This window comes from Cricetulus griseus, chromosome 5 (assembly GCF_003668045.3).
Source record: "Cricetulus griseus strain 17A/GY chromosome 5, alternate assembly CriGri-PICRH-1.0, whole genome shotgun sequence".
Lineage (NCBI taxonomy): Eukaryota > Metazoa > Chordata > Mammalia > Rodentia > Cricetidae > Cricetulus > Cricetulus griseus.
Window position 1 is genome coordinate 2,031,315 of NC_048598.1, and position 24,273 is coordinate 2,055,587.

At 47.9% G+C, this 24,273-nt stretch overlaps 2 protein-coding genes across 2 annotated transcripts; one reads left to right on the forward strand and one right to left on the reverse strand.

Moving 5' to 3' along the window:
* The first annotated feature begins 503 nt into the window (after positions 1 to 503).
* On the forward strand, positions 504 to 21,224 carry Traf3ip3 (TRAF3 interacting protein 3). Its single transcript, XM_035445773.1, is given in 14 exon segments — positions 504 to 1,013; positions 1,737 to 1,884; positions 1,990 to 2,053; positions 2,271 to 2,295; positions 2,519 to 2,548; positions 2,647 to 2,742; positions 9,299 to 9,370; positions 11,508 to 11,648; positions 11,754 to 11,891; positions 14,326 to 14,461; positions 14,944 to 15,006; positions 16,912 to 16,968; positions 18,147 to 18,283; positions 20,926 to 21,224. Coding segments are annotated over 14 exon segments (1,656 nt in total). The 5' UTR covers positions 504 to 557; the 3' UTR covers positions 21,019 to 21,224.
* A 449-nt stretch (positions 21,225 to 21,673) lies between these two features.
* On the reverse strand, positions 21,674 to 23,641 carry CUNH1orf74 (chromosome unknown C1orf74 homolog). Its single transcript, XM_027416553.2, has one exon. The coding sequence runs from the start codon at positions 22,913 to 22,915 to the stop codon at positions 22,106 to 22,108; it is 810 nt and encodes a 269-aa protein (XP_027272354.1). The 5' UTR covers positions 22,916 to 23,641; the 3' UTR covers positions 21,674 to 22,105.
* Positions 23,642 to 24,273: the final 632 nt, after the last annotated feature.

Sequence of the window (24,273 nt, forward strand, 5' to 3'; positions counted from 1 at the left end):
GACTGACTCGATCAGCAGCTCAAGTCACAGACTCACTCTAGATACACAGCAGATGAAGGGGGGGTGGGGGGGGTTCAGGACATGGTGATGGGGAAATTAGGGCTGGTTTTCCTATGCCATGCCAGTCCAGAGCCACGGGATGACTGCTGAGAGCTGGGAATGGAGCAGAGGGTGCCAGTCACAGTCACTTCCTGAGGGGTTTCGGCTATCCTCCTAGGTCTCAAGGAATGCCACTTAGCTATTTTAGTAATGATCTGGGCAAGAGAACAGTAAAGATGAGAACATCTTTCATTTTAGACTAGAGGATAAAGTGGGCTGGGGTGTCCACAGTTCTACAAGCCACTGTTACAACGGTTACCATTTGTACCTTGTGTCCCCTCACTTAGAGGTATCTACTAAGAGACCCACCCACTCTACGGATTAACGCTCAAGAAGAGCAGAAACTGATGGATGCTGGATTCCACCAGTTCTTGCAGGGTTGAGTCCTGAAATCCTGACCCTGGGTTCTGAACACACATGGATAGAGCTCTGTGCTATTTCTGCCCTGACCCGGGAAGATGAACTGTCAGTTTTCAGCCCGTCTTCTGACTCCTCCCTCTTGGAATCTGGTAGATCCAAGCAGCTGTTCGAGGAACTGGAAGCCAAGCACAACAGGTGCTCGAGAGGTCACCATGATCAGCTCAGACCCCAAGTCCTCCCCTGGCTTGGCTCGGTGGGCCGAGAGCTATGAGGCCAAGTGTGAACGACGTCAGGAGACCCGAGAAAGCCGCCGCTGTCGCCGCAATGAAACCACTTGCCGCCAGCCAGGGAAGGTGCTGAGGACCCAGCACAGGGAACGGCTTCAGAGAGCTCGGCAGCTCCAGTTCCTCAGAAGGAGAGACCTGGAGGATGAGAAGAGAGGCCAGGCCAAGGAGCAAGGGCCCTCCCAAAAGACAGAAGGAGGGACAAGCCAGGTGACTGTCCTCAAGGGGTTCTTGCCTGGTGCCAACTAGACCTCTTTCCCTGGGCAGCAGGTGGGATATGTCCAAGAAAACATCGCTCCAGACCCAGGGGTGGATGGGGTGGGGTGGGTTGGGGTAGGGGGTCTGAGAAGCACAAAGGCTGAGGGACACCAACAAGTGATTTCTGTACACCTCTTCCTCAGCAATGCAATCAAGTTTCCATTAGCTGACAACCATTGCTCTTTAGAGATTATGTTGTGTCTTTAACTTCTTTTAAAGAGGAGGGGTCCTACACCTACCTGTTGGGAGAACGGAAATAATTGTACAGACAATTCCAAGCCAATAACTAGTATAAGAATAAGATCTTTTTTTTTTTTTTCTGAGATAGGGCCTTGCTATATAATTCAAAATGGCTTCAAGCTCATGCTCCTCCTGCCTCCCCTTCCTGAGTTCTGGGATGAAAAAGAGCAGACTGATTTGTGGCTGCCATCACCCCATCCTGCCAACAGGTCCCTGTCTCTGTCTTCTTTTGACAGGAAAGCTCAGTAGTTCTGTGGCTCTAAGGAGAGGTAGGCAGTCCCTCTAGGCCCTTCCTTATAGGCAGGAACCAGAGGCCCAGGAAAGGCCAAGATCTGACCCCTGTCGCTGAAGATGGAACTCAGGGCCTTGTGTGTGCCCGACAAGCCAACTAGCACTGAGCTACAGCACCGGCCTCTGGTTCTTCTCTCTACAGTTGTCTGGGAAACTTAAGAGGCCCCTCAGAGTGGCATTCAGCAGCCTTCATTTGCTTTCCAGGTAACAGGGACGGGCTCTGCCATTTTCCCAACCCTGTGTCATTCCTCCTCAAGCATCCACGGAGACTTGGACGGCCTCCATCCCTCACACATGACAGCCTCTCTGCTGCAGGACTCTGCCATCAAGAAGCCACACAGACAGCACCGGGGTGAGAGCACAGCCCTGACCTGCGGTGACAGTCCTGCTCTCCCTTCACCCTCCCCCTCATCCTCCATCCTTCCCTGCCTGCTGAATCGCCCTGTCTACGGCTCAGGTACTCAGACAAAGCCGGAAGAGGCACAGCCAGCAGTAAAGAACGATGCCAGTCAGCAAACCAAGTGAGTTCCCTCGTGTTCCTGGTCCTGATGCTTCCTCGTCCATTTGTTTCCTCCACATGTTTATGGGGAACGCCTCCACTGGACACCTCAGCTGAGGAGGAGGAAGCCCCTCCCCACCCCTACTGCTCTTCCGCAGGGATGCCAGGCACAGCTGACACCCTGCCTGCTCACAGGTTTCATTTTTTGGCCCACTGTCATGTTTTCCTTCTCTTCCCAGCTGTGGAGTTGCAGTCCTAGACAAGGTAAGAGAACCCTCGTTTGGAGGGGGTTTGGGTCAGACAGCACCTAAGCTCTAGCATTCTAGATGATAAACTCGGGCTGGGGTGGAGGGACTCCTTCCTCCAGGATGGCCAGATGGTCTGACCCTGCCAGATCCAAGGCTAAAGAGATCTGCTACACGTAGGCCAGCCAGGACTCTCTGGCTCTCTCCTGAAGTCCTCCTGAACCTCTTTCCCCTCTCTCTAGGACATCATCCAGCTCTCCGAGTACCTCAAAGTAAGTAGCCTGGTGATGCACACCTGCACACGCACTCACACAGCTTCCCACCTGCTCTTCCTCCAGGTTAATCTTTCCCTTTACGTTTTCCCTTCTAGGAAGCCCTACAAAGGGAGCTGATCCTCAAGCAGAAAATGCTGATTCTCCAGGACCTGTTGCCTGCCCTGACCCGGGCTTCTGACAGCTCTTGGAAGGTAGGAGTAAAACCTTCAGGCTAGGTGTGCATGCTTCTATGCGTGCCCGCCTTGTCTCTCTTAGCACACCATCCAGCAAGGGAAGGCGCTGACTCTCTGAGAAGAGGCAAAGGTGGGGATGCTCAGATGCAGAGGCCAAGAGGGTGGCCTGATTTTAAGCTGTGGGGAGAGAAAAAAGGAAGGCCCCATCCAGTGTTGCTACCAAGTGTTGTCAAGGCAATGACTTTCCCATGGGATTCTGTATTAGTCACGTTCTTATTGCTGCACCAAAATACCCGACACAAGAAACTTTAAAGAAGGAGCTTATTTTGTTTATGGTTCCAGAGTACAGCCCATCATGGTGGGGGTGCGTAGGTCATGGCAGCAGGACTGTGAGGCAGCTGGTCGGTCACACAGCATCCATAGACAAGAAGCCAAGTGAGGAAGGCTGGTGTTCAGCTGGCTTTTTTTCCCACTGGGAACCCCAGCTGGTGGAATGGCACTGCCCCATTCATTCCAGGCAGGTTTAACCTCCTCTGCAATCTAGAAGCTCCCTTGCAGACACTCCCAGGGGTTGTCTTCAATATGACTCTAAATGTCATCAAGCAAACAATCAAACTTAACCATCATGGATCCAAATCAAGACTCAAACAAGCCAGAATAATACTCAGACTGGAGAGGACTTAACAGGTGATCTAGTCTGATTTTCTGTTTGCTGTGATGAGCCTTGCCTGTAGTCACATAACTACTTAGCGAAGCCCAGGTCTCTAATGTCAGTCTGTTCATTCTTTAGATAGCCAAAGGTCATGCCCCTGGTACCAACGCTGCAGATCTGTTCTTTAGGCAGACACCTGCATTTTTTAAAAAACATCATCTCATCATGTAGCCTGGATGGCCTAGAACTCTATGCAGGCCAGGCTGTCCTTGAACTCACAGAGATGCACCTGCCTCTGCCTCTGCCTTCCATCCCAAGTGCTGGGACTAAAGGTGTGCACTGCCATACCTGGCTCAGGTTCCTGCATTTTAGAGAGTTCATGTGAAAATAATATAGACATGAGAAATAAAAGAAATGTTTCCAGGGTGGAGCAGGCTAAAGAGAGAACAGACAACAGTGAGGAGCCAGAGGCACATGGACAGTTACAAAGCATTGCCAGGCAAATGAGGGCACAAGGACAATGTCTCAAGCAAGAATATGAAGAGGCAGGAGCCAGAGCTTGGCTTGGTTTATTACAATGACTCTCTAACATTTTATCTCAGGACTCTTTATATTAATTTTTAATCAATTAATATTTTCATAGACCGATCACATTTTCCCCTCCCTTCATCCCCCCTCCTCCTCCCCAGCCTCCCCTCTCCATTCCCCATCCACTCCTCCTCCTTGCTCTTCAGAAAAGGTCAGGCTTCCCCACGTATATCGGCCAGTGATGGCATATCAAGTTGTAGAAAGACTGGGTTCCTCCCTTCCTATTAAGTCTAGACAAAGCAACCTGTCTTTATATTAATTTTCAACTAAAAATTCCAAAGAACATCTGATGTGTAACATATTAGAATTTACCATGTTAAAAATTAAAACAGAAATTTGGAAATATTAATTTAGAAATAACAACAGTCAAGTATCATATGCTAACTTACATATTTTAATGGAAAACTTTGTTTGTTTGTTTTGTTTTGTTTTTCAAGACAGGGTTTCTCTGTATTGCTTTGGAGCCTGTCCTGGAACTAGCTCTTGTAGACCAGGCTGGCCTCGAATTCACAGAGATTCCCTTGCCTCTGCCTCCCAAGTACCAGGATTAAAGGCGTGTGCCACCAGTGCCCGGGGAAAACTTTTTTTAAAGGAAAAAAATAGAGATGTAGCATGGCTGGACATTTTCAATATCCAGCTAAACAGAGGACAGCTAAACTCTATCTGCTTCTAAACTCAGCTCTTGTGACCACTCTCTTAGTTGAAGCACTGAAAGCATTCTGTGTTGGAAACGGAAAGGCCTTGCAGATAGATCCCTTGAAAGGGTCTCTCAGATTTCATGTGTCCAGCAGATGATAAGCAGGTTGGTGCCACCAAAGCCTAAGGCAGCAGGTGTGTTGAGCCAGAAGATACAGCCTCACAGGCTTCCATGCATCTCACCATAGGAAGGCTTGTGCTTACAGAAGTGAATCGGGAAAGCGGGTGCAGGACACTCCAAGAAGTTTGCAGTGACAAAAGACCACCAAGGCATCAGCCCGCGAACCCGGATTCAGGAGTCTCTCTGATGCAGCCTCTGCTTACCCAGTCATTGCTACCGGCAGAGCAGGGGTGGGGCTGAGTCCAGAGTTGGCATGGCAGGTGGTTTCCAGCACTGAGCTAAACTGAGATCATCTCATAAGATACTTGGTAACTTTCAACTCTGTGCTGGGGGCTCAAACAAAACGAAATAGAACCCTTGCTCTGAAAGACTCACAGCACAGCAAGGGAGAGGCCAACAGACAACTTCTCTGAGACGAGGCTGCAAGTGTGTGTGCAGCCTGACACACACAGAGAGTGATTCTGCCTGAAGGAGAGTACCGAAGGCTCTGTGGAAAGAGACCATTTCGGCTGGGTCTTAAAGGGTGAGGAGAGGCTCCCCAGTTCAGAAGCTGCTTGATGACGGTGGAAAAGCAGAAGAATGTTTAAGGAATTAGGATGTTTACGGGCCTAGGTGTGGCAAAGCAATGGGTATGGCCCAATGCGATGGCAGGAAGGGTTCCTATCTGAATAGTGTCAAAGAAAGACACTCTCACACTTTCAGAACAGGAAACTTGAACCTTCTCTGTCAAGGTTTGTTTCAGGTTTAATGTGTAGACTCCTTTTTTAAAGGAAAAAGCCACAAAAACCACACTTACATACATATCTGTATGCATGCATGCATGTCACGGCAGACATCTTGTATTGGGGGACCCATGAGATTGCATGCCACCCCCAGGTTGAGAAACACGGTCACAGGCAGGAAGTAGGGCGGAGTTGAAGTCCTGCACTTTGAATTGCCTGCCTGTCTTTAGAGACGCTTCATCACTACAGAACTGAACGGAAAGGAGGGAAAGATCTGTGTTCGTAGCTTCTCTGAGCAAAAGCCCAACTCTGAGTGAGGGGTGGGGCCCTACAGAAGCCTAGAGGTCAGTTGCGCTTAGTGGGAATGAGGCAGATACATTGAGAGCCATTTATGTAGCGCCCAGGAGTCTGAGGCAGAAGGATTCCCAACTTCAGGCCAGCCTGGGCTACATATTTTGTTGTTGTTGTTTTTAAGCCATTTCTACCATAAACTTGGAGGGGGGCAGGTGTTGTTTTACCCCAGGCTCCAGAGGAAGAGCTGAGGTTCCTCTGGCTGTCATTTCCACTCTCCCATCTTCTCACCCTTCCCACGTCTCACATTTCTCTTCTTCCTCCCACCCCCAAGCTCCGGGCCTCCTGTGTTTAAGAAAAGTCATAGCTAACTGTTGAGTTGAGAGTCCTTGCTTCTCCCAAAACAGAACACTTCAACTCCATCCCTACTGAGAAAGCCTCAGCATCAGCGAAACGGTGGCCCCATTTGTTGGTTTTGAGAAATTAACTGAATGAATGAGGGCAGAACTGGGACTCAGATCTCAGCCAAGCGAGTGTCCACTTTGTCCCTTCCACTTGGCTCCACGTATTAATTTCCAGAAGTTCAGGGCAAGATCTCCATTAGAGCCCCGGAGTCAGTGCCCTCCAAGACGCTCCCGGGAGCTGCAGAGAACCTAGAGCCGGGCCCAACCATTAGAACAAAAGCAGCTCTGCCAGGAGAGGAAGCTGGAGTGGAGCTGGGTTTGAAGACCTGCATAGGGAATTGAGAGCTTGAGATGACAGCACAGTGGGCACTGGCTTCCTGCCTTATGCAAACTCTGTTAGGGCAGACATGAGCCATGGGCTAGAGCTTCTGTGCTGGGGTGTGGTGTTTATGGAAACAGATCTGAGGCAGGAGACCAAGCAGGAGCAGGATCTGAAGCCCTCAGGCCAGTGCCTGGTGTGTGTGGCCTCCCCATCTCCCTTCTCCACCAGGGGTGGCCTGTCCGAGGTGCTCCAGGCTGCAGCAGCCTGCAGAGATTCTCAAAACTCCAACCTGGCATCAGCATGGGAAGACTGGGGCTGTTGGGGGAGCGGGTACATGCTCCATTTTCAACAACTTGGCTTCAACTTTCCCTGCTTGCCTTAGGGAGTCTGGAATGATGGGCCAGAGATTTGTTCATGGCCTAGACTTGGGTGGTGGCCCCTATCCCTACTTGAATGGGGCTACCCTGAATCATCTCATATTGCAGCATAAATGGAAAAATAATCTGGGTTTGGGCTGAAATGCATAAACACTTGGAAGAGGAAAAAAATACTGAATGAAAGCGGTACTACAGAACAGGGAGCTGCTACCCAGAGGACATTTCAAGGATACTGTCTGGAGCCTGTGTTCCTTCCAGGCTATAAGAAGGCAATCTTTAAACTTGGTGGGTGTGGCTGGCTTCTGCAGCTATAGAGTCTGGGTGAAGGAAAGCAAAGCGTTTGCACTCTGTTGGAAGACCAGCACAGAGGGTGGCGGGGTGGGGCCAGCTGGGTGCAGGACCTGCAGACTGACAATGAACAGGCCCCTCTGGGGAATTCAGCTGCCCTACCAGTTATGCCTGGACCTGAACAGTGGAATCCTTTGTCCTTCCCTTTCATTTGTCCCAAGCCCTGTGGTTATTGTAAATGCCACATCCCTCACTCTCTACACTTTCCCACATGCGACTGAGAAAAACGTTAATAGAAGGAGGCACTTTAAAAATTGGTTTTGGCAAGGGTTTTCCTTTTGCAAGGCCCAGCTGAGTAACACAGGAAGCAGAAAGGGTGGGGTCTCCCCCATCCTCAGTTAGAAGAATTAGACAAATAAGATCAAAACAGAAGCTCTGTGATACCACTTCCTGCCTTTCCCCAGGAGTCTTGACTCTAAGCACAGGAGGCCCACCTCACCCCAGAGGCCCTCTCTGCCCCTAGTCTTTATAGCCGTGAACTGCCATTAGGGTTGGAACTGTCCCTCAGTTTGACAAGTCACAGCATCCAGGCCCTGAGGAAGGTCCCCCAAGAATCCCACAGGACTTGGGTGGAGAAGTCAGAGAAAAAAAAATATGAAAACCACTTACTGGCTCATGGCCCTAACTCTGAGAAACATGCTCTTATTAATGGCACTCCCACCGCCACAGGCAGATACACCTGGGGTAAAACTCAAGGCTGGCAAAGGGGGTTTCTACAGGTAGAAGGAGCAGCAAAGTAAGCCGCATGCTAAAAGACTGAAAGCAAGAATTCCACCTCTACCCACCCTTCTCTGCTTGGTCCTAGATCAAGGAATACCTGGAAGTGCTACCAGGCCCACAAGACGACCTGGGACATGCTGGGGGGGGGGGCGGGGGGAGCATGAGTCAACAAGGCAGACTGACCCAGCTTTTGAATACCTGTGTGACTTTCCCAGAAGCCCTCTCACACCCTCCTGGTACCCACTTCTACTTTGTAAAGGATTTCTCATGTAAGTCCTGCCAGGCAGGGAAGCCCATGAGTGTGAACACACACACACACACACACACACACACACACACACACACACACACACACACGTACAGTCAGAGTCCTCCATAGCCACAGGTTTCACTGCCTTAGATTCAACCAACATTGGATCAAGAATAACTGAAAGAAAAAAAATCCCGTTTTTCTTGTCTTTCTTGTAATCAGTCCCAAGCCAGGACATTATGGATGCCATTTATACAGCATGTCCAGTGTACTGTGAGTGAGCCAGAGGTGATTTTAAGCATATAGGAAGATGAACATGGGCCATCAGCAAGTGCAACATGTTTATATAATCATTCTGGGGGTTCTAGGAACTAATCCTCATTGGATATGAGGGGTGTGAAATGCAAGGGCTGCCCCTAGAGAGACCTCTGCCCCACTGGCCTGCCTGGCCTGAGGTCAAGGTACCACCCGTGTCAGTCTCCCCTCTTGTCTCTCTTGGGTTGCAGATGTCCATCTTGTCTTCAGGTGGTCTACCCTCAGTATAGCCGTTGTTCTGATCTGGTTTTATAAAAATGCCAGAAAACCAGACTAGGATCCACTTGACTGCGTTTTAACTTCTTTGAAGGCCCACCTCCAAATATGGTTCCACTCTGGAGAACTGCAGCTCACTGCAGCATTGAGCCTTAAGGGCAGACACAGTTCATTAAGCCCATAACAAGGAATTGTAGCAAATACAGATTCTCTCCAGGATCAACAGAGGCAAGAAAAACAGCAGGGGGGGGGGGGATTACAGCTTAGGAAGCTCCCCATTGGTAGCCTCTGCCTGGGCCATTTCAAAGGACATGGAGAATCTAGGGCCAGTCTGGATGTCCCTTGGCCTAGCACAGAGAGAAGATCAACACCCCCCACCCCAGAGCTCCTCAGCTGGCTCTGATCCCGCAAGGGTTCAGTCCCATGACACCCCTTGGCACCCCATGGGGCCGAACTTCAGCTGTGTGCAACTGGGCTGTAGCTCTCTTTGTGTAGCTAGCTTCTTTGTGTATTTTTTGGCCTTCGTTTACTAACTCATCCTGTCTACTTTAGGGGCAGCTTAATGAAGACAAACTCAAGGGCAAACTAAGGTCCCTGGAAAACCAGCTCTACACCTGCATGCAGGTAAGTGTTCTGGAGAACACAACTAGCACATTAATTTCAATAAAATGAGAATGTTTGAATCTTAGTCCTGCCTTCTAGAAATGCTACCAAATGGAGACTGCCACAACTGCTCACTCTGTCTGTTTTCACTTTGGTCCCTGATTTGCCATGTCACTATCTGCACTGTCCCCAGTGCACCCCAGGAAGGGACCCCAGCACTAAACATGTTGTTGGCTCCTAGGGAACTGTAGGCAAAGTGACTTGGTAAAGGTTCCTACCACACGGCCAGTCTCCACAGGCCCAATCTGAGGGCAGGTGAAGAGCACATGACAGGAAACTGCAAAAATGATTTTCATCTCAGGAACAAGTTGTTTTTAGCAGCAATCTAGAGGAGGAAAGAAGCACAAGAGTGAACCCTGGCTTTGCTTGTTAATACTCAGCTTCAGTAATCTCTTGATTTGGCCCAATTTCAGGTTCAAAAAAAAAATCAATTCCCTGTCAGATTGAATATGACAGTGGGAAAGCATGGGCCAGCAAGATGGCTTCCCAGGCAAGGGCACTTGCCACCAAGTCTCACAACCTAAATTCAATCCCTGGAATCTATGTGGTAGGAGGAGAGAACTGCACCCCCTCAAAAGTTGTCCTCTGACTTCTATGCACACTCTGTGGCAAGTGCACACACACACACACACACACACACACACACACACACACACACACACACTATTAAAGGAAAGGTAGGTAAGTAGGGAATGGGTGGGCTTCTCTCATCTAGAACTAGAGGGATCAGTACTTTTCCTACACAGCTGGGAAGGGTTTATATTGTCTATGGGTTTTCTGGTCTACATATTTTTTTTTGTTTTGTTTCTCAGTGTGAGCTGCTTTGTTAGGCTCATATTAGCTAAAATATGCCAAACCAAATTTGTCAGCGACCAGCATGCAAGCCAGAATGCAAGTCTTTAGTTTGTTTTTTGAGAAAAGTCTCATTATTAAGCTGACCTTGAACTTGGGATCCTCCCACCAACCTCCCAGTGCCTGTGTTACAGACATAGGCAACTATGCCCAGGTGCTCTATTAATTTCCTATTGGAAGTAAAGCTGGTTGGCGACTACTACTGTTTAAGTCCAATAACTAGGGCACCACCATGTCACTCTATGGTTTGATTTTTAATGAAAATTCCAAAAAACAGAGCACCCTTTCAGATACAAATACAAAATTTCACGGCATCCCAAGTGAAAGGAAAATGACTCCTAGTGATCCCTTCATCTTCATTCTCTGGATTTATCCAGATGGGTCTAGAATGGACCAGAAAAGCTGCTGGCCTTCCCCCAAAATCACAAAGTCAAAAAGGTGAAACACGAGGGCAGCCAACACTTCAGTGGATCTGTAAATCTATTTTATCTGGTTTAGGGGTATTTTTCTTGTTCCCAACGGCAGGGGAAACATTTTGCCCAGCACCTTTACTCCCAGTGCTCAGGAGGCAGAGGCAGGTGGATCTCTGAGTTCAAGGCCAGCCTGGTCTAAAGAGCAAGTTCCAGGACAGCCTCCAAAACAATACAGAGAAACCCTGTATTGAAAAAACAAAACAAAATAAACAAAAAAGCCAAAACTGGGAGTATGCTGAATGCAAACGTACCGCTTTTAGAACACTAAGTCCTCAGATTCCTAGGACTTCATTTAGGCAGGGGTGTGCTCCCCGTTTGGAAACTGTTTCCTAGGGAGTAGGGGGGTTCATCCACAGAGCAGAGCAGTGGAGGCTGGGGGGAGGGAGAGACCATCAATGAAAATTCCAAAAGCATACGTCCCATTCTCGTGAATGCCATAGTCAGTGCTCAGCAAAGCCACCAGACCTGGGGACTTCGGAGTTGGTGGAGATTTAACAGAATCAGTTGATGCTCTGCTCCTGGAGCTCAGCAGAGGCTAACCCGGTGGAAGGATAGAGGCCACGGCTGGGGCTGGGGCTGCAGCAGAAGTACCCTGCCAATGGCAGGCACCTCTCACATAGCCTGCGGGACTCCTCCGCTCAGCTCCGGTCTGAAGAAAAGGCCCACCAGACAACTGGCATCTCTGCCCCGAGACATTCTTTTCATGTGTGTATCCCAGCTGTTGGGTAGGCAGAAGTTCAGTGTGCATTTGCTGAATTGCTTCTGGTTTACAGAAATACACTCCCTGGGGAATGAAGAAGGTGCTGCTGGAGATGGAAGACCAGAGGAGCAATTACGAGCAGAAGGCCAAGGAGACACTGCAGAAAGTGCTGGAGGAGAAAATGGATGCAGAGCAGCAACTGCGGAGTGTGCAGGTGGGGTTCTGGGGGCCGGGACCCTGAGGGCAGACCCCAGGGCAATCCTGCACTTTAAACTGCACCAAACGCAAACACAGAGTTCTCTCCTCTGGTCTCTCCCAGCTGTCCCTGGCTTTGGCGGAACGGAAGTGTGAAGAGTGGAGGAGCCAGTACGAGGCTCTAAAGGAGGACTGGAGGACACTAGGGGACCAGCACAGGGAGCTGGAGAGCCAACTGCATGTGCTTCAGTGCAAACTACAGGTGCCGGGCCCTGGGCATGGGAGGGGGGGGAGGGCAGAAGTGGGGGAAAGGTATGGGGAGAAAAGACGCTCCTGGGTTGGGCCCCAAAGCCTTGAGAAATGCAACAAGGAGCGTTCACATCTTCACCCAGTGCCCACTTAGTACCAGACTCACTGTTTGGCCTCCGTACTTAGAAATAATGCCTGCACTGCTCATGCAAATGAGTTAAGTGCCCACTGGAAAGACATGAACCAAATACCAATGCCTGGGTTGGAGTAGTCATTGATCAGCCTGCTAATTGCACACTATTCAAACACCATCCAGCAGAGTACGCAGTGGACAATTGCCTGCTGTTCTGCACACAATAAATGTGACTAATCTATTTACAGGTGTCAACACATCCTGCCAATGCGTTTCTTAACAAATTACTGTAAGCCCTTGGCATACTCAAAAGTTCCTACACTTTCAATCTGTCACCTTAGAAAATCTAATTGACTTCCATAAACCTGTTTCCTCATCAGCAAAATAAGGGTAATAGTATTGCTGCATGTATTAAATACGGACATCCACACAAAGTGTTTAGCATGGTCTATGGTACACATGAGCACTTGTCACACGTTAGCGATTACTTTGCATGTGTTACCTCTGGCCTGGGTGGAGACTCACGTTCGCAGCTACCTAAAACTTAAGAGTTAATCCACTGGGGCTGGTCAGTCATCTGGCTAATGAACCATCCCTCAGGAAGGCAGATTCACCTTAAGCCATACCAAAAAAGGAAGAATAATTATACCTTTATTAAGATGGTGCACTGTCCCTTCCCAGAAAGCCTGCCCCTGGTATAGTCACTTATGGAGCCACAGTCATGCTACTGGGTTAAGACCACCTACTTTTCTGGCTTTTCAGAAAAGTATAACTTTTCTTTTTCATATCTTCTTTCTTTCTAATACTTGCCAAAGCTGAGGTATGCTTCCAGAACACTCAGGGCTTTCTTACTCTTTTTCTCTAAGGCTATTCTCTCATTATCCCCTTTGCCATATGGCTGTTGGCCAAACCACTGAACCTCCACCCCTAACTCAAAAGGCCTGGCTTTCTTTCCCTCTTCTCCATCTTTGTCCTCTAGGCAGCTGCTGAGATTTACTCCATTTTTTTCATTGTTGTTTGGGGTGGTTTTTCTTTCTTAGCTAAGAAAAAGCTTTCTTAAGAATCTGTTCTTTTCTTTAATGTTAACAATCTTTCTTCAATTTTTTTCATTCTTGAGATTTTAATTACATTTCTCCCTTCCTTTTTCTTCCTCCAAACTCTCCCATACACATAAATATAAATGGTCGAATCCATATATTTCTTGTATGTTTGTTTTCAGGGCTGACCATTTGACACTGGACCACCAATTGCTGTGCTCTTTCCTGGGGGGAGGGGGACCACCTCTCCTGCTCCCAGCTTTCCTTAGTTGCCTACAGTTCTTTGTGTAGGGTTGAAGCCTTGTGGGCTTTTCCCCAAGCGGCTTCAAATGTCTATTGGTGTCCTCCTTGTTCACTTCACATTTGAGTAGTCATGTTGGTGAGACTTTACAGATGTCACTTCTGATGTTACTAGGAGACACAATCTCACCACAAACTCCCTAATCTCTGGCTCTTACAGTCTTTCTGCCCCCTCTTTTAAAATGTTCCCCTAGCCTTGGGTGCTGGAGTTGTTTTGTACATGTATTCATTGAGACTGGGCTCCACAAATACGCGTTTTGATTGATTGTGGTTTTCTGTAGTGGGCTCCATCTCTTGCAAAGATAAGTTTCATTCATGTGTTCTTTATTTTTTTTATTAACAAATCTAAGAACTCAGAGAGGAGGCCCCAATATCCCCAGTAACATATGGCATCTCAGGTGGGGCTCCCCAAAGTTTTCAGTAACACATAGATTTCACTTACTTAGTTTGGAACTTTGAGGATCTGTCCCCAAAGTCCATCTTTACAACCCCCCCCCCCCACCTTGCAAGAGGGATCAGAAAAAGCATGGCTGATGAGGGAATGAGACTTTTAGAGTTACCTATCTCACTGGCAGTACAGCCCACGGCATCCACATTTCAGCCTTTGCTCTCTTCTTCCCATCATGCATAAGACAATTCTTAAGAAAGTGTTCTGAGGTTTATAAACCATAGCTCTTTGTGAAGATGCTCCTAATTGCCCCTCTCCCTCAACAACTGACCGTGCTAAAAGTGAAGGCAAAGTGAAACATCTAGGAAAGTTCCCACTCGGTGCGCCTTGATGTGGAGACCTTCAAGGCGTCGGGACATCATCCCCTGTAAACATCCAGTCAGATGCTCTGCTGGAGACACGCAGGGTGGAGAGGAAAGGGAAGTGGAGGGAAGTCTGCATTTCTCTGAGTCCTAGGCTCTAAAGTTCTACCGTTTTCCATTCCATGGGTCCTGCTCTGTCCCCACCCACGCTGACCTCGTCCTTTCAGAGAGCAGACAGCAGAGACTCACAAATGAACCAGGCCCTGCGGCTTTTAGAAAGTGAGCACCAGGAGCTGCAGGCCAAAATTGAGCACCTGCAAGGGGACAGAGAGCAGCAGAGCTCTGACACCCGGGACCTACAAGGTACTTCTCTTCCTGGGGGTGTTAGGGTTGTGAGAACCACAACTGAGTGAGCTCAGGGAGAGGACGCTGTGGGGAGGGGCTTTGGCCTTATGATCTCATCTTTCCTTGAGGGAAAGGCAGGGCTCTACCTTCACCACTGAAATGAGCATCAGTTGTGCTTCACTAGACTTTGTACGCTCTCTCCTCCAGCCTGTCCTATGGGCAGGACCACGGCTGCTCCTGCACTAGTCACATGCCAGGGCCATGTTCCTAACTTGAAAGGGAAAGGTTAGTACAAACACAGGCAGAAAGAAGGCTTCCCAGCTGTGCCAGTGTGGGCTGAAGGGACCCACGATGTCTACACAACACTGTGATGTTTGTGTGCAGATGCTGGCCTTCCTCTTCAGACCTAAAAGACACTTGACACTACAGAGCACAGGACATGGTTCAGGGTTCCACCATCGGGTGCTCTTCGGTTTCAGTCTGCCTTCTTTCACTTTCAGATCAACTGAAGAGGTCAGAGGAGGAGAAACAGGCCCTGGCGAGCAGAATACAACAGCTGCAGAGTAAGTGTCCTCTTCAGTCTTAAACCTGCACAGGTGGTTTCCGGTGTGCCCACCCACAAAAGGCATCCAAAGGAAGGCCAGGGCCCTTGGGCTCAAGGCTCCGGTGTGTCCTGTTTTGGCACACTCTCGGGCCCACTTCCCGCAAAGGGAGGGTCATTTGCATAGCTCTCCACAAGTTACATGGTTTGTTTCTTTCCCAAGTTGTGTATTAGCATCTGTTCTTGTGTTTCCTCTCTATTTTCCTCCTTGTCAATGACAACCATTTACATTTCTACAAGAATTGCAGTTGTGTGTGTAGTGTGTATGTGTGTGGTATGTGTAATGTGTGCATGTATGGAATGTGGGGAGCTGTGATGTGTGTGATGTGTATTATGGCGTGTGTGTGTGTGTGTGTGTGTGTGTGTGTGTGTGTGTGTGTGTATGTGTGTTGTATGTGTGTTATGTGTTTGTGTGGTGTATGTGTAGTGTATGTGTGTGTGTTATGTGTATGCATGGTGTGTGTGTGTAGTGTATGTGTTATGTGTGGTGGGGGGAGGTGTAGTGTATGCGTGTGTATGTGTGGTGTATGTGTTATGTGTAAGTGGTGTGTGTGTGTGTGTGTGTGTGTGTGTGTGTGTGTGTGTGATGTGTATTATGGCATGTGTATGTGTGTTATGTGTATGTGTAGTGTGTGGGGTGTGTGTATATGTGATGTGTATTATGGCGTGTGTGTGTGGTGTATGTGTTATGTGTAAGTGGTGTGTGTGTGTGTGTGTGTGTGTGTGTGTGTGTGTGTAGTGTAGTGTAGTGTATGTATATGGTCTTTATGGGTGCCCATGGAGCATGCACAGAGATAAGGGGGCTGGAGGATGTTGAGTATCTCCTGTCACTCTCCTCCTTAGTCCCTGAGAAAGGCTATGTCGCTGTTTCCCAGCTAGGTGCCAGCAAGCCCCAGTCATCTTCCCTTCTCTGCCCCTGGACCTGACAGCATTAGAGTAACAGGAACAGGTAGCCATGCCTGGTGTTTTATGTGGATGCTGACAATTTAAACTCAGGTCTTCATGTGTGTACAAGAATTCTTGCTCCCCCATTGCCCCAGGCTCCAGAACTGTCCATTTTAAGAAGTATTGGGCTTTCTAAGATAGTTCTTTTCTTATACATCCCATGTATTCACATGAACATGTCACTCAGATCTTTTTCACTAGAGGTGGTTCAGGAAATAAGCATTCATCAACCCCTACATAAGAGTCAGGCACCCTAAACATATGCACTGGTGTATACAACAAGCAATGGTTTCTTAAGAAATTCCATTCTAAGAAAGTCCAGGGGTAGAGGTTCCTTGGCAAAGAAATCAATGGATGTCAAGAAGATTAAGGGAAAATTAGTCACTGTTGTATAAAAGGTCATCTGAGAGTGTGCTCCTTGTAAAGTACCAGTTAAGCAAAGACTCACAGACACAGTAGAAGCTGACATAGGAAGACATATTGGTAATGAAGTACCACATTCAGCAACTTGGACAAAAGCGAGCTGTTTCACAGTTCTGGAGGCTGCAGTCCAAAACCAAGATGTCCAGAGGGTTAGTGCCTTCTGAGGTGAGAGCCTGCTCCAAGCCTCTCTTTAGCTTTGTTGCTAGATTTCTTATTTGTCTTCACATCGCTTTCCCTGGAGCATATGTGGGTCTAGGTATTTATTCCCTTTCTTATAAGAACACCAGTTGTCTGGACTAGGGCCCATCTTCATGACCTTATTTTTACTCAGTTACCCTTTCAAAGCCTCCATCTCCTAGGAAGGTCACATTACAGGAGTCAGGACTTCAACACCAAAGTTTTGAGGAACAATATTCAGTCCCTAACAGATGGTAGCATCTGAAATGAGTCTCCACAGCAGGTCTGCTAGCACAGACAAGTTCATTTTATCTCCCAACAGGTCTGCTTCAGAAACAGTCCTTACTCCATCAAGAACAGGAGAAACTCTTAAAGAAAGGTCAGCAAATTTACTCCCACTAACTGTTGCTCTCCCTTTGTCTGCCTAGAGGCTGGGAATGGACTACATGACTTCTTGGGGTTAACACACCCCCCCCCCCCGACTCCTGAGAGTCTGTGAAGTCAGGGAGGTAGAGAAATGTTTTGAGGAAATACTACTGACCTGGACATTTTAGTCAGCCTTCTACTCTGAGAGACACATAAACTTTGGGAAAGGGTCTCTACTTTCTCTGAAAACACTGCCTGTGCTAAACATTTCAATAAATTGGTTTTGAACTCAGAATTTCATGTCAGTTTTTACACAGTTGACTTTACAAATCACATCCAGCTCCTCAGCCCAAACCACACAGCACACTAGAGTCCTCTCACTCCAGACTGATCAACCTGCTGCCCACGCCTGCTAAGGGCTCATCAGCCACACAGAGGCCCCCAATGGCTCCTCTGCTATCCACATAGTCTGTTGTTTTATTCTCACAACTATTGGGTGTAATACAGGAAAATGCAGAAATGATTGTGCCCACATAGCACAGACAAGAAAATAAAGTTCTCTGGCCATACAAACTAAGGACTGAACTAAAAGAATTACCCAGAACTTGACTCTAGTGCAGTGCTTTTTCTCCAAAACTCAGACTATAGGGTGGATGAAAACCCAGCTTTAAAATATTAAGAGGCAGTCCAGAGTTGAATAGAAGCATTTAGCAAACCTACATGAGAAACTAGATACTATATGACAATAATGAAACAATTTCAATTAGTAAACATTTGCTAAAACTATCAAATTAATACAAATTCAAAGAAAAACAGATGTCAACCTTGCTTCAAGGAGTACAAGCCCAGCTGTGTGTGCGTCTAGGTCACAGAGTGCACCAGAGCTCTTTGTTGGTTGGTTGGTTGGTTGGTTGGTTTGGTTTCAAAACAGCATCTTACTATCTAGCTTTGGCTGTCCTGGAACTCACAGAGCCACCTGCCTCTGCCTCCCAAGTGCTGGGACTAAAGGGTGCATAACTATGCCCAGAACATCAGAGTTCTTTAACATGAAATGTTCTAATCCATTCAGTGAAAACGAGGACAAACCTGCCGGCTCCCTATTCTCCAAGTCACCCTAAGGGTTCTCAGTGACAGAGCCAGCCCTCACAAATAAGGGTCTTGCTGTCACTGAGACTCTGGCTGCTTTTTTAGATCAGGCTTTACCTGTGTGGAATCCAAAGCTCTCCCCTGATGAAGCAAAGCCCGAGAGTACAGGGGAGGAGAAAGACTGGGAGCTCAGAGACCAGCTACAAAAGGAGACATCTCAGCTCCAGGCCGAGGAAAAGGAGGTGAGGAGGCAACCTCAGTGTAAGGGCTCATCCAGACTGTGAGTGCTCACCTAGACTGTGAGTGCTCACCTAGATTGTGAGTGATCATCCAGGCTGTGAGTGCTCATCTAGACTGTGAGTGCTCACCTAGACTTGAGTGCTCATCCAGACTGAGTGCTCACCTAGATTGTGAGTGATCATCCAGGCTGTGAGTGCTCATCTAGACTGTGAGTGCTCACCTAGACTTGCGTGCTCATCCAGACTGAGTGCTCACCTAGACTGTGAGTGCTCATCCAGAATGCTCATCTAGACTGTGTTCATCCAGACTGTGAATGCTCATCCAGTCTGTGAGTGCTCACCTAGACAGTGAGTGCTCATCCAGATTGTGACTGCTCATCCAGACTGAGTGCTCATGCAGACTGTGAGTGCTCACCTAGACTGTGAGTGCTCATCCAGTCTGTGAGTGCTCATCCAGACTGTGCTCATCCAGACTGTGAGTGCTCATCCAAACTGTGAGTGCTCATCTAGATTGTGTGGGTTCCTCTAGGTTTATGGTTCTCAACCTGTGTGTCACAACCCTTTGGGGTTATATATCCAATATCTTGCATATCAGATATTTACATTATGATTGATAATTAGCAAAAATACAGTTTTGGAGTAGAAAAAAGTAAGTTTATGGTGGAAGTCACCACAACATGAGGAACTGTATTAAAGGGTAGCAGCATCAGAAAGGTTGAGAACCACTGCTCAGGATTGTAAGGAGCAGGGAAACCTTCTGCAAGGCAACTGAAAAGCAGGAACTTCCAAGCTTAAATTGTGACTGGAAGCCCACAGGTGCTCATTCTCCTCTACAAATGTCTCTGCCCTTGGAAAGACTTGCAATCTTTCTCCTTCCAAATCTGTAACCACCCCATCAAGGTTTTATGGTAGCCTATTAGGAAGTCAGCCAGAAGATGAAAATACTTGCTAAACACATTCACTTCTTAAATTCAGTCAAATAATGGGTATCACAGTGCTTTATTTTACATAGTGTCTTTTAAATAGCAAACACTTTCTTAGGAACATACTTCCAAACTCACACACCCTTGGAAGTATGCAGAAACAACTGGCTCCCAAGGAAGAGAGGCTTGTCCTCCAACAACTGCTAAGTCTTTTGTGCTATAAGAACTTATTTTTCAGTATGCTCACTTACAAAGCACATTCACAAAGTCATATAAAAGCATCTGCATGTATTGGGGCCAGTAAGCTGGTTCAGCAGGTAAAAGTACCTGCTGCCAAGCCTGATGACCTAAATTCAATCCCTGGGACCCACATGGTAAAAGGAGAGAAGTGACTCCAAGGGTTGTCTTCTGACTCCCATATATGCACTGTGATATTAGCATACACACATACACACACAACAACAATATAAAAGAAGCATTTCTATGTGTAAAATATAATATATGTAGCATAACCAATTGTGTAAACTCAACATATTTCAGATAAACTATGTGACAGGAAGAAGACTGACTAAAATCTCTGAGAAAAGTGGGAAGAAGGGTTCACTCAAAACAAGTGAAGGCTGATAGTACTCAGGGCAGTCTTCTTCCAGAGTTCCAGAGTTATGTCCCAAACTGAATTGGTGACACTTTATTATGTTGTCCCCAGTGCAGAGAGCTACATTCATAGTTATCCTCAATGACAAGTAACTCTCCTGTCTTAGAAAGCTACAGCACTGTCAGGAAGCCCTGAGATACAGCCAGGAGCCAGCTCCATCTCCCAGAGCAAGAGGGCCCATTCTTGTTTATAGCTTTTCATGACAGTAGAACAGTCCCTTTTTAACACCCAGCCCTATATGACAGTGGGGCAGCTCCTTTTTAATGCCAGACTTATTGATAAAATATATCAGTCCACATCTGGTCGTCCTGTCCTGTTCTACTTGATTTACATTATGCCAACAATATGGCAATATGAAATAATATGACTGCCATGAATAAATATGCAAGAAACACTGTCTATGATCCACCCAATTGTCATGAATCTCAAGTCTGGAAGACACTGGACGGAGCCTACTCTGAAAACCTGACATGTTCTAGACCCAAACATACAACAAATGCATAAGTGTGATGCTCAAGAGCTGCAGATGATTTGGGGGCATGTGGGGTCTGTGGATTTAGGGTGCCTTTTTACTAGGTCTGCTCAACTGGTAAAGTCTATACACATACTATAGAATGCAAAAAAAAAAAAAAAAAAGACAAAATTTCAAACACTGCTAATCCCAAGCAGTTCAGGAAAATGATACTTATTAGCCTGCGTTGACTCAATAAGAAAGACTTCTCTTTTGATTTATTGTGAACATAATGACAAGGACAGGAGGAAGGCTTAAAAAGCATTGAGGCACACAAAGAGGGTATTATTTTGCTGAATTAGTTTCTACTTTGGATATTTGTATCAGCATTTAAATATCTGTCCCCTATTGGATATGAGTCTGTAGGCCACTGGTAAAGTGGTTTTATCTCAAGGGAGGTGACAGAAAGTGGGGTAAGACACTGAAGCAAAAATGTCTTTTCTGCCACCAACGTGAGGTTTTTCTACTGGTTATGACACCAAAGGACTATTTGTGCCTGTGTTTTCTCCAGCTAACTCACAGATGCTCTCTCCTGTCTCTGCCTCCTTCCACACAGCGGCAGTGTGGCCAATGGCTCCCGGTGCTGATGGTGGTGATCGCTACAGCACTGGCGGTGTTCCTGGCAAACATAGACAGCCTGGTGATATGAATAACTTCTGGCATCTGTCTGTCTGTCTGTGTAAAATTCAGAAGCAAACAATTCCATGAAAAACTTGAGTTTTGGACTTTTTACAACTTGGGTTTTCCCTCTGAGTGAATCCAGAGTCCTAGTTTGTTTGTTTGTTTTTTTTCACCATGTTCTAAATAAACTTTATCTCACAAGACTATTCTTCAGAACTGTATATTCCTGGAAAACACAGCACACATCATGGCCTCATACCGTAATTCAATTAGAGCTACATAAACATGCAAAGTACCTGGTTGTTCTCCTTCCCTCTAAGGCACCTATCCACTTAGGGCAGGCCACCATCCACGAGTATATTGCTTTGTCTCCATTCTCTTTTCTTCTATTTCTTATTCAATGAAAAACAGACAGACACCTCTGCTAAGTACACAGGAACTCCTAATACAGAAACGGAAAGCATACTACTGCTGCCAACAACCATCCCATTCAAATAAGTAGCCAAGTGACTGCACAGCACTGTTCCCAGGAAACTTAAAATGATGTTAATTCAGCATTATTTGCTAATTCCAGCAAGAAGCTGGAAACAACCTAGATGGTCCTCAGCCAAAGAATGGATAAGGAAAATGTGGTACATTTACACAATGGAGTACTACTCAGAGGTTTAAAAAAATGACATTTTGAAATCTGCAGGCAAATGGATGGATCTAGACAAAGCCATCCTGAGTGAGGTAACTCAGACCCAGAAAGACAAATATAGTATGTACTCACTCATAAGTGGATATTAGATGCAAAGCAAAGGACAATCAGCCTGCAGGCACAACCCCATGGAACCAAGGTAACAAAGAGATCCCTAAGAGAGACATACACATGGATCAGCCTAGGAAAGGGAAAAAGACAAGATCTCCTGAGTAAATAGAAAACGTGGGGGAAAGGGAGAAGGGTAGGAGGGGAGAGGAGGGAAGGGGAGTGAGAAAATACATATATAACTCAATAAAAAATTTTAAAGAAAATATATAAAAAAACATTGAAATAAAGGATGTAATTTAAAATGACAGATTGTCATCTTCATCACAGGAGAAAAGCATTCACCTTCTCAACAGGCAGAGCTAAGTCAGAGGGACACAGCAGGCAGTGTGACTATCTCAGAGGAGATGCTGAGGTCACCAAAGTCATTCTGAGTCCTAAATCGGGTTCCGAGCTCCTTCTCCCAGGTGCTTAGGAAGTTCCTCAGGGCTGGGAACAAACTCTCTGGAACACTAAAGGAGTAGAGCAGAATTGGAGGTTGACCAGGCAGCCATGAAATCTGGACAGCGAACACCCGCAAGGGGATCATGGCTAAGCAGTTGCCATCTCCGTGGCTCAGGTGAAACGTGTAAGCGACAGGATAGCCCAGGAGTATCCCAAATACAGTGCAGAGATTCCAGTTTGAGGGATGCAGCTTGCTGTAGGAGACTCCCGGAGACACATGCCTCCGCAGTCCTTGAAAATGTGTGATGATCTCAGTCAGGGCAGATTTCAAGTCCTGGAGCTGGTCCAGCGAACAGACAGAAGGATGAGGCCGGGAGCAGGAAACATCCACTAAAGCTGTGGTACCCAGCAGTACCTGCTCCAAATGCCCGCAGGCATGCTCGGGGTTGACAATGAGGTTACTCTCCCCAATCTCAAGGACGTGAAGTCCCAGTGTCAGGAAGCCCAGGCCCTGCAGCTCCTCCAGATAGCTCTGGAGCGCCAATACACCGGCAGAGTTGCAGTCATAGAGAACAGCCGGCTTTAGCCCGCGGGCCACGGCCAGCACCTCTCCCGCTAGGTGAAGACACACAGCGCGAGGCGGACCCTTTCTCTTTCCCACGCCCAGGGTCTGCCGAGCGGCGGCCACCAGCAGCTGGGGGCTTGGTGATGCCATGAGATCTGGACGTGACATTACACGAAGCGTGACCTCCTTAGCTCGGCCACAGTCCCCTTCCCTGAGTCACAGTCCAGCTCCCAACACCTGAGGAAGCGCCTAGAAACAACGTGGTCGGGGGAAACCACCAACCCTGTGGAGACGGGGTCACCGGTGCTGCGCCCCACTTCTCTGGCCCCCTTCAGTTTCCCGAGACCCTGCTGCCGGCCTCCCAGCCACACTGATACTGTTTGTCTCCGGCTTCGATTCTAATTTTGACCTGGTGCAACTCATGCTCTGGAACAGAACAGTCTCTGGCGAAAGTTTCCGCCCTTTCTCCCCAAACCGTGCGTCTGGAACAGAGAGCTCTGGGCTCCAGACGCTGAGCTTTGCGCTGCCAGCTCCGCGTTTCTCCCGCTAAATTCTCACAGCGGCCTGGGCAAACCAGCCTAAGCGGGGAAGCGGAGCAACCGCCGGCTCGCCCGCGGACACACAGGTAAGGGGGAGCAGCTAGAGCTGGGGCAGGGCCACATTTTAACGCTGCCGGGCCGCCTTCCCTTCCACCACACGGACCCACGCGTGAGACTAGGACAGACTAGCTGCAGAAGGTCGGTAACGCGCTGACTCAAGACACTGCGCTTGCACTTCCGCTGCAGGTGCGGGGGACGCAGGAAGTCCTCCCGGTTCCCTCGCAGCGGCCAGGAAGGCAACTGACTCTGCCGCGCCCCACACAAAACTGTGAAAACACCTCAGGTGTGAGGAGGAACCCGGGGGAGGGAGGGGGAGGAGGAAAGCCTGACGCACGCGCGAAAGCCTGACGCACGCGCGATCCATTCTACCCGGCCCTCCCGTGACGTCATTCACACCGCGGAACGCCAGCCGGAACCATTGAAGAGGCGGTAGACCGGGTGGGAGTACGGTCATCTTAGGCCCGCCGCTTCCGGTAAAACTGAAGCCGGTCGGCCTGCCGGGCGGAAGTGGGAGGTAGTACCCGGGATGTGGTGCGTTCCCTCCGTGGTATAGCGGGGACGCCTTTTCTGTGGACAGTGCTATAAAGCTTTTTATTTATTTACTTACTTATTTTTTAATGTCTGTAAATCCTGGACGGAATAGATTGAGTGCCAAGACCGTGAATATTCACTGCTTTTTAAGAATGTCTTGTGTGGACGCGTGCTACAGCGAGTGTCAGGTCTCGCTCGCACCTTGTAAGTGGGTTTGGGGACTGAGCTCAGGAAACCGGCCACTGTTGTATTGTTTAACAGCGTTTTGTGTAGCTGGGGCTGTCCCGGAACGGGGCTTGTCACCCTGGTTTCCGCCGTGTTTATGCAGGAGCTGAGCTCCGGACTTTGTGCATGTTAGACAAACACGGACCGAGCTACCTCTGCAGCCCTGAGTGT

Excerpts from the sequence above, each read along its gene's own strand:
- CUNH1orf74 (XM_027416553.2), bottom strand. The coding sequence starts at position 22,915 with ATGTCACGTCCAGATCTCATGGCATCACCAAGCCCCCAGCTGCTGGTG.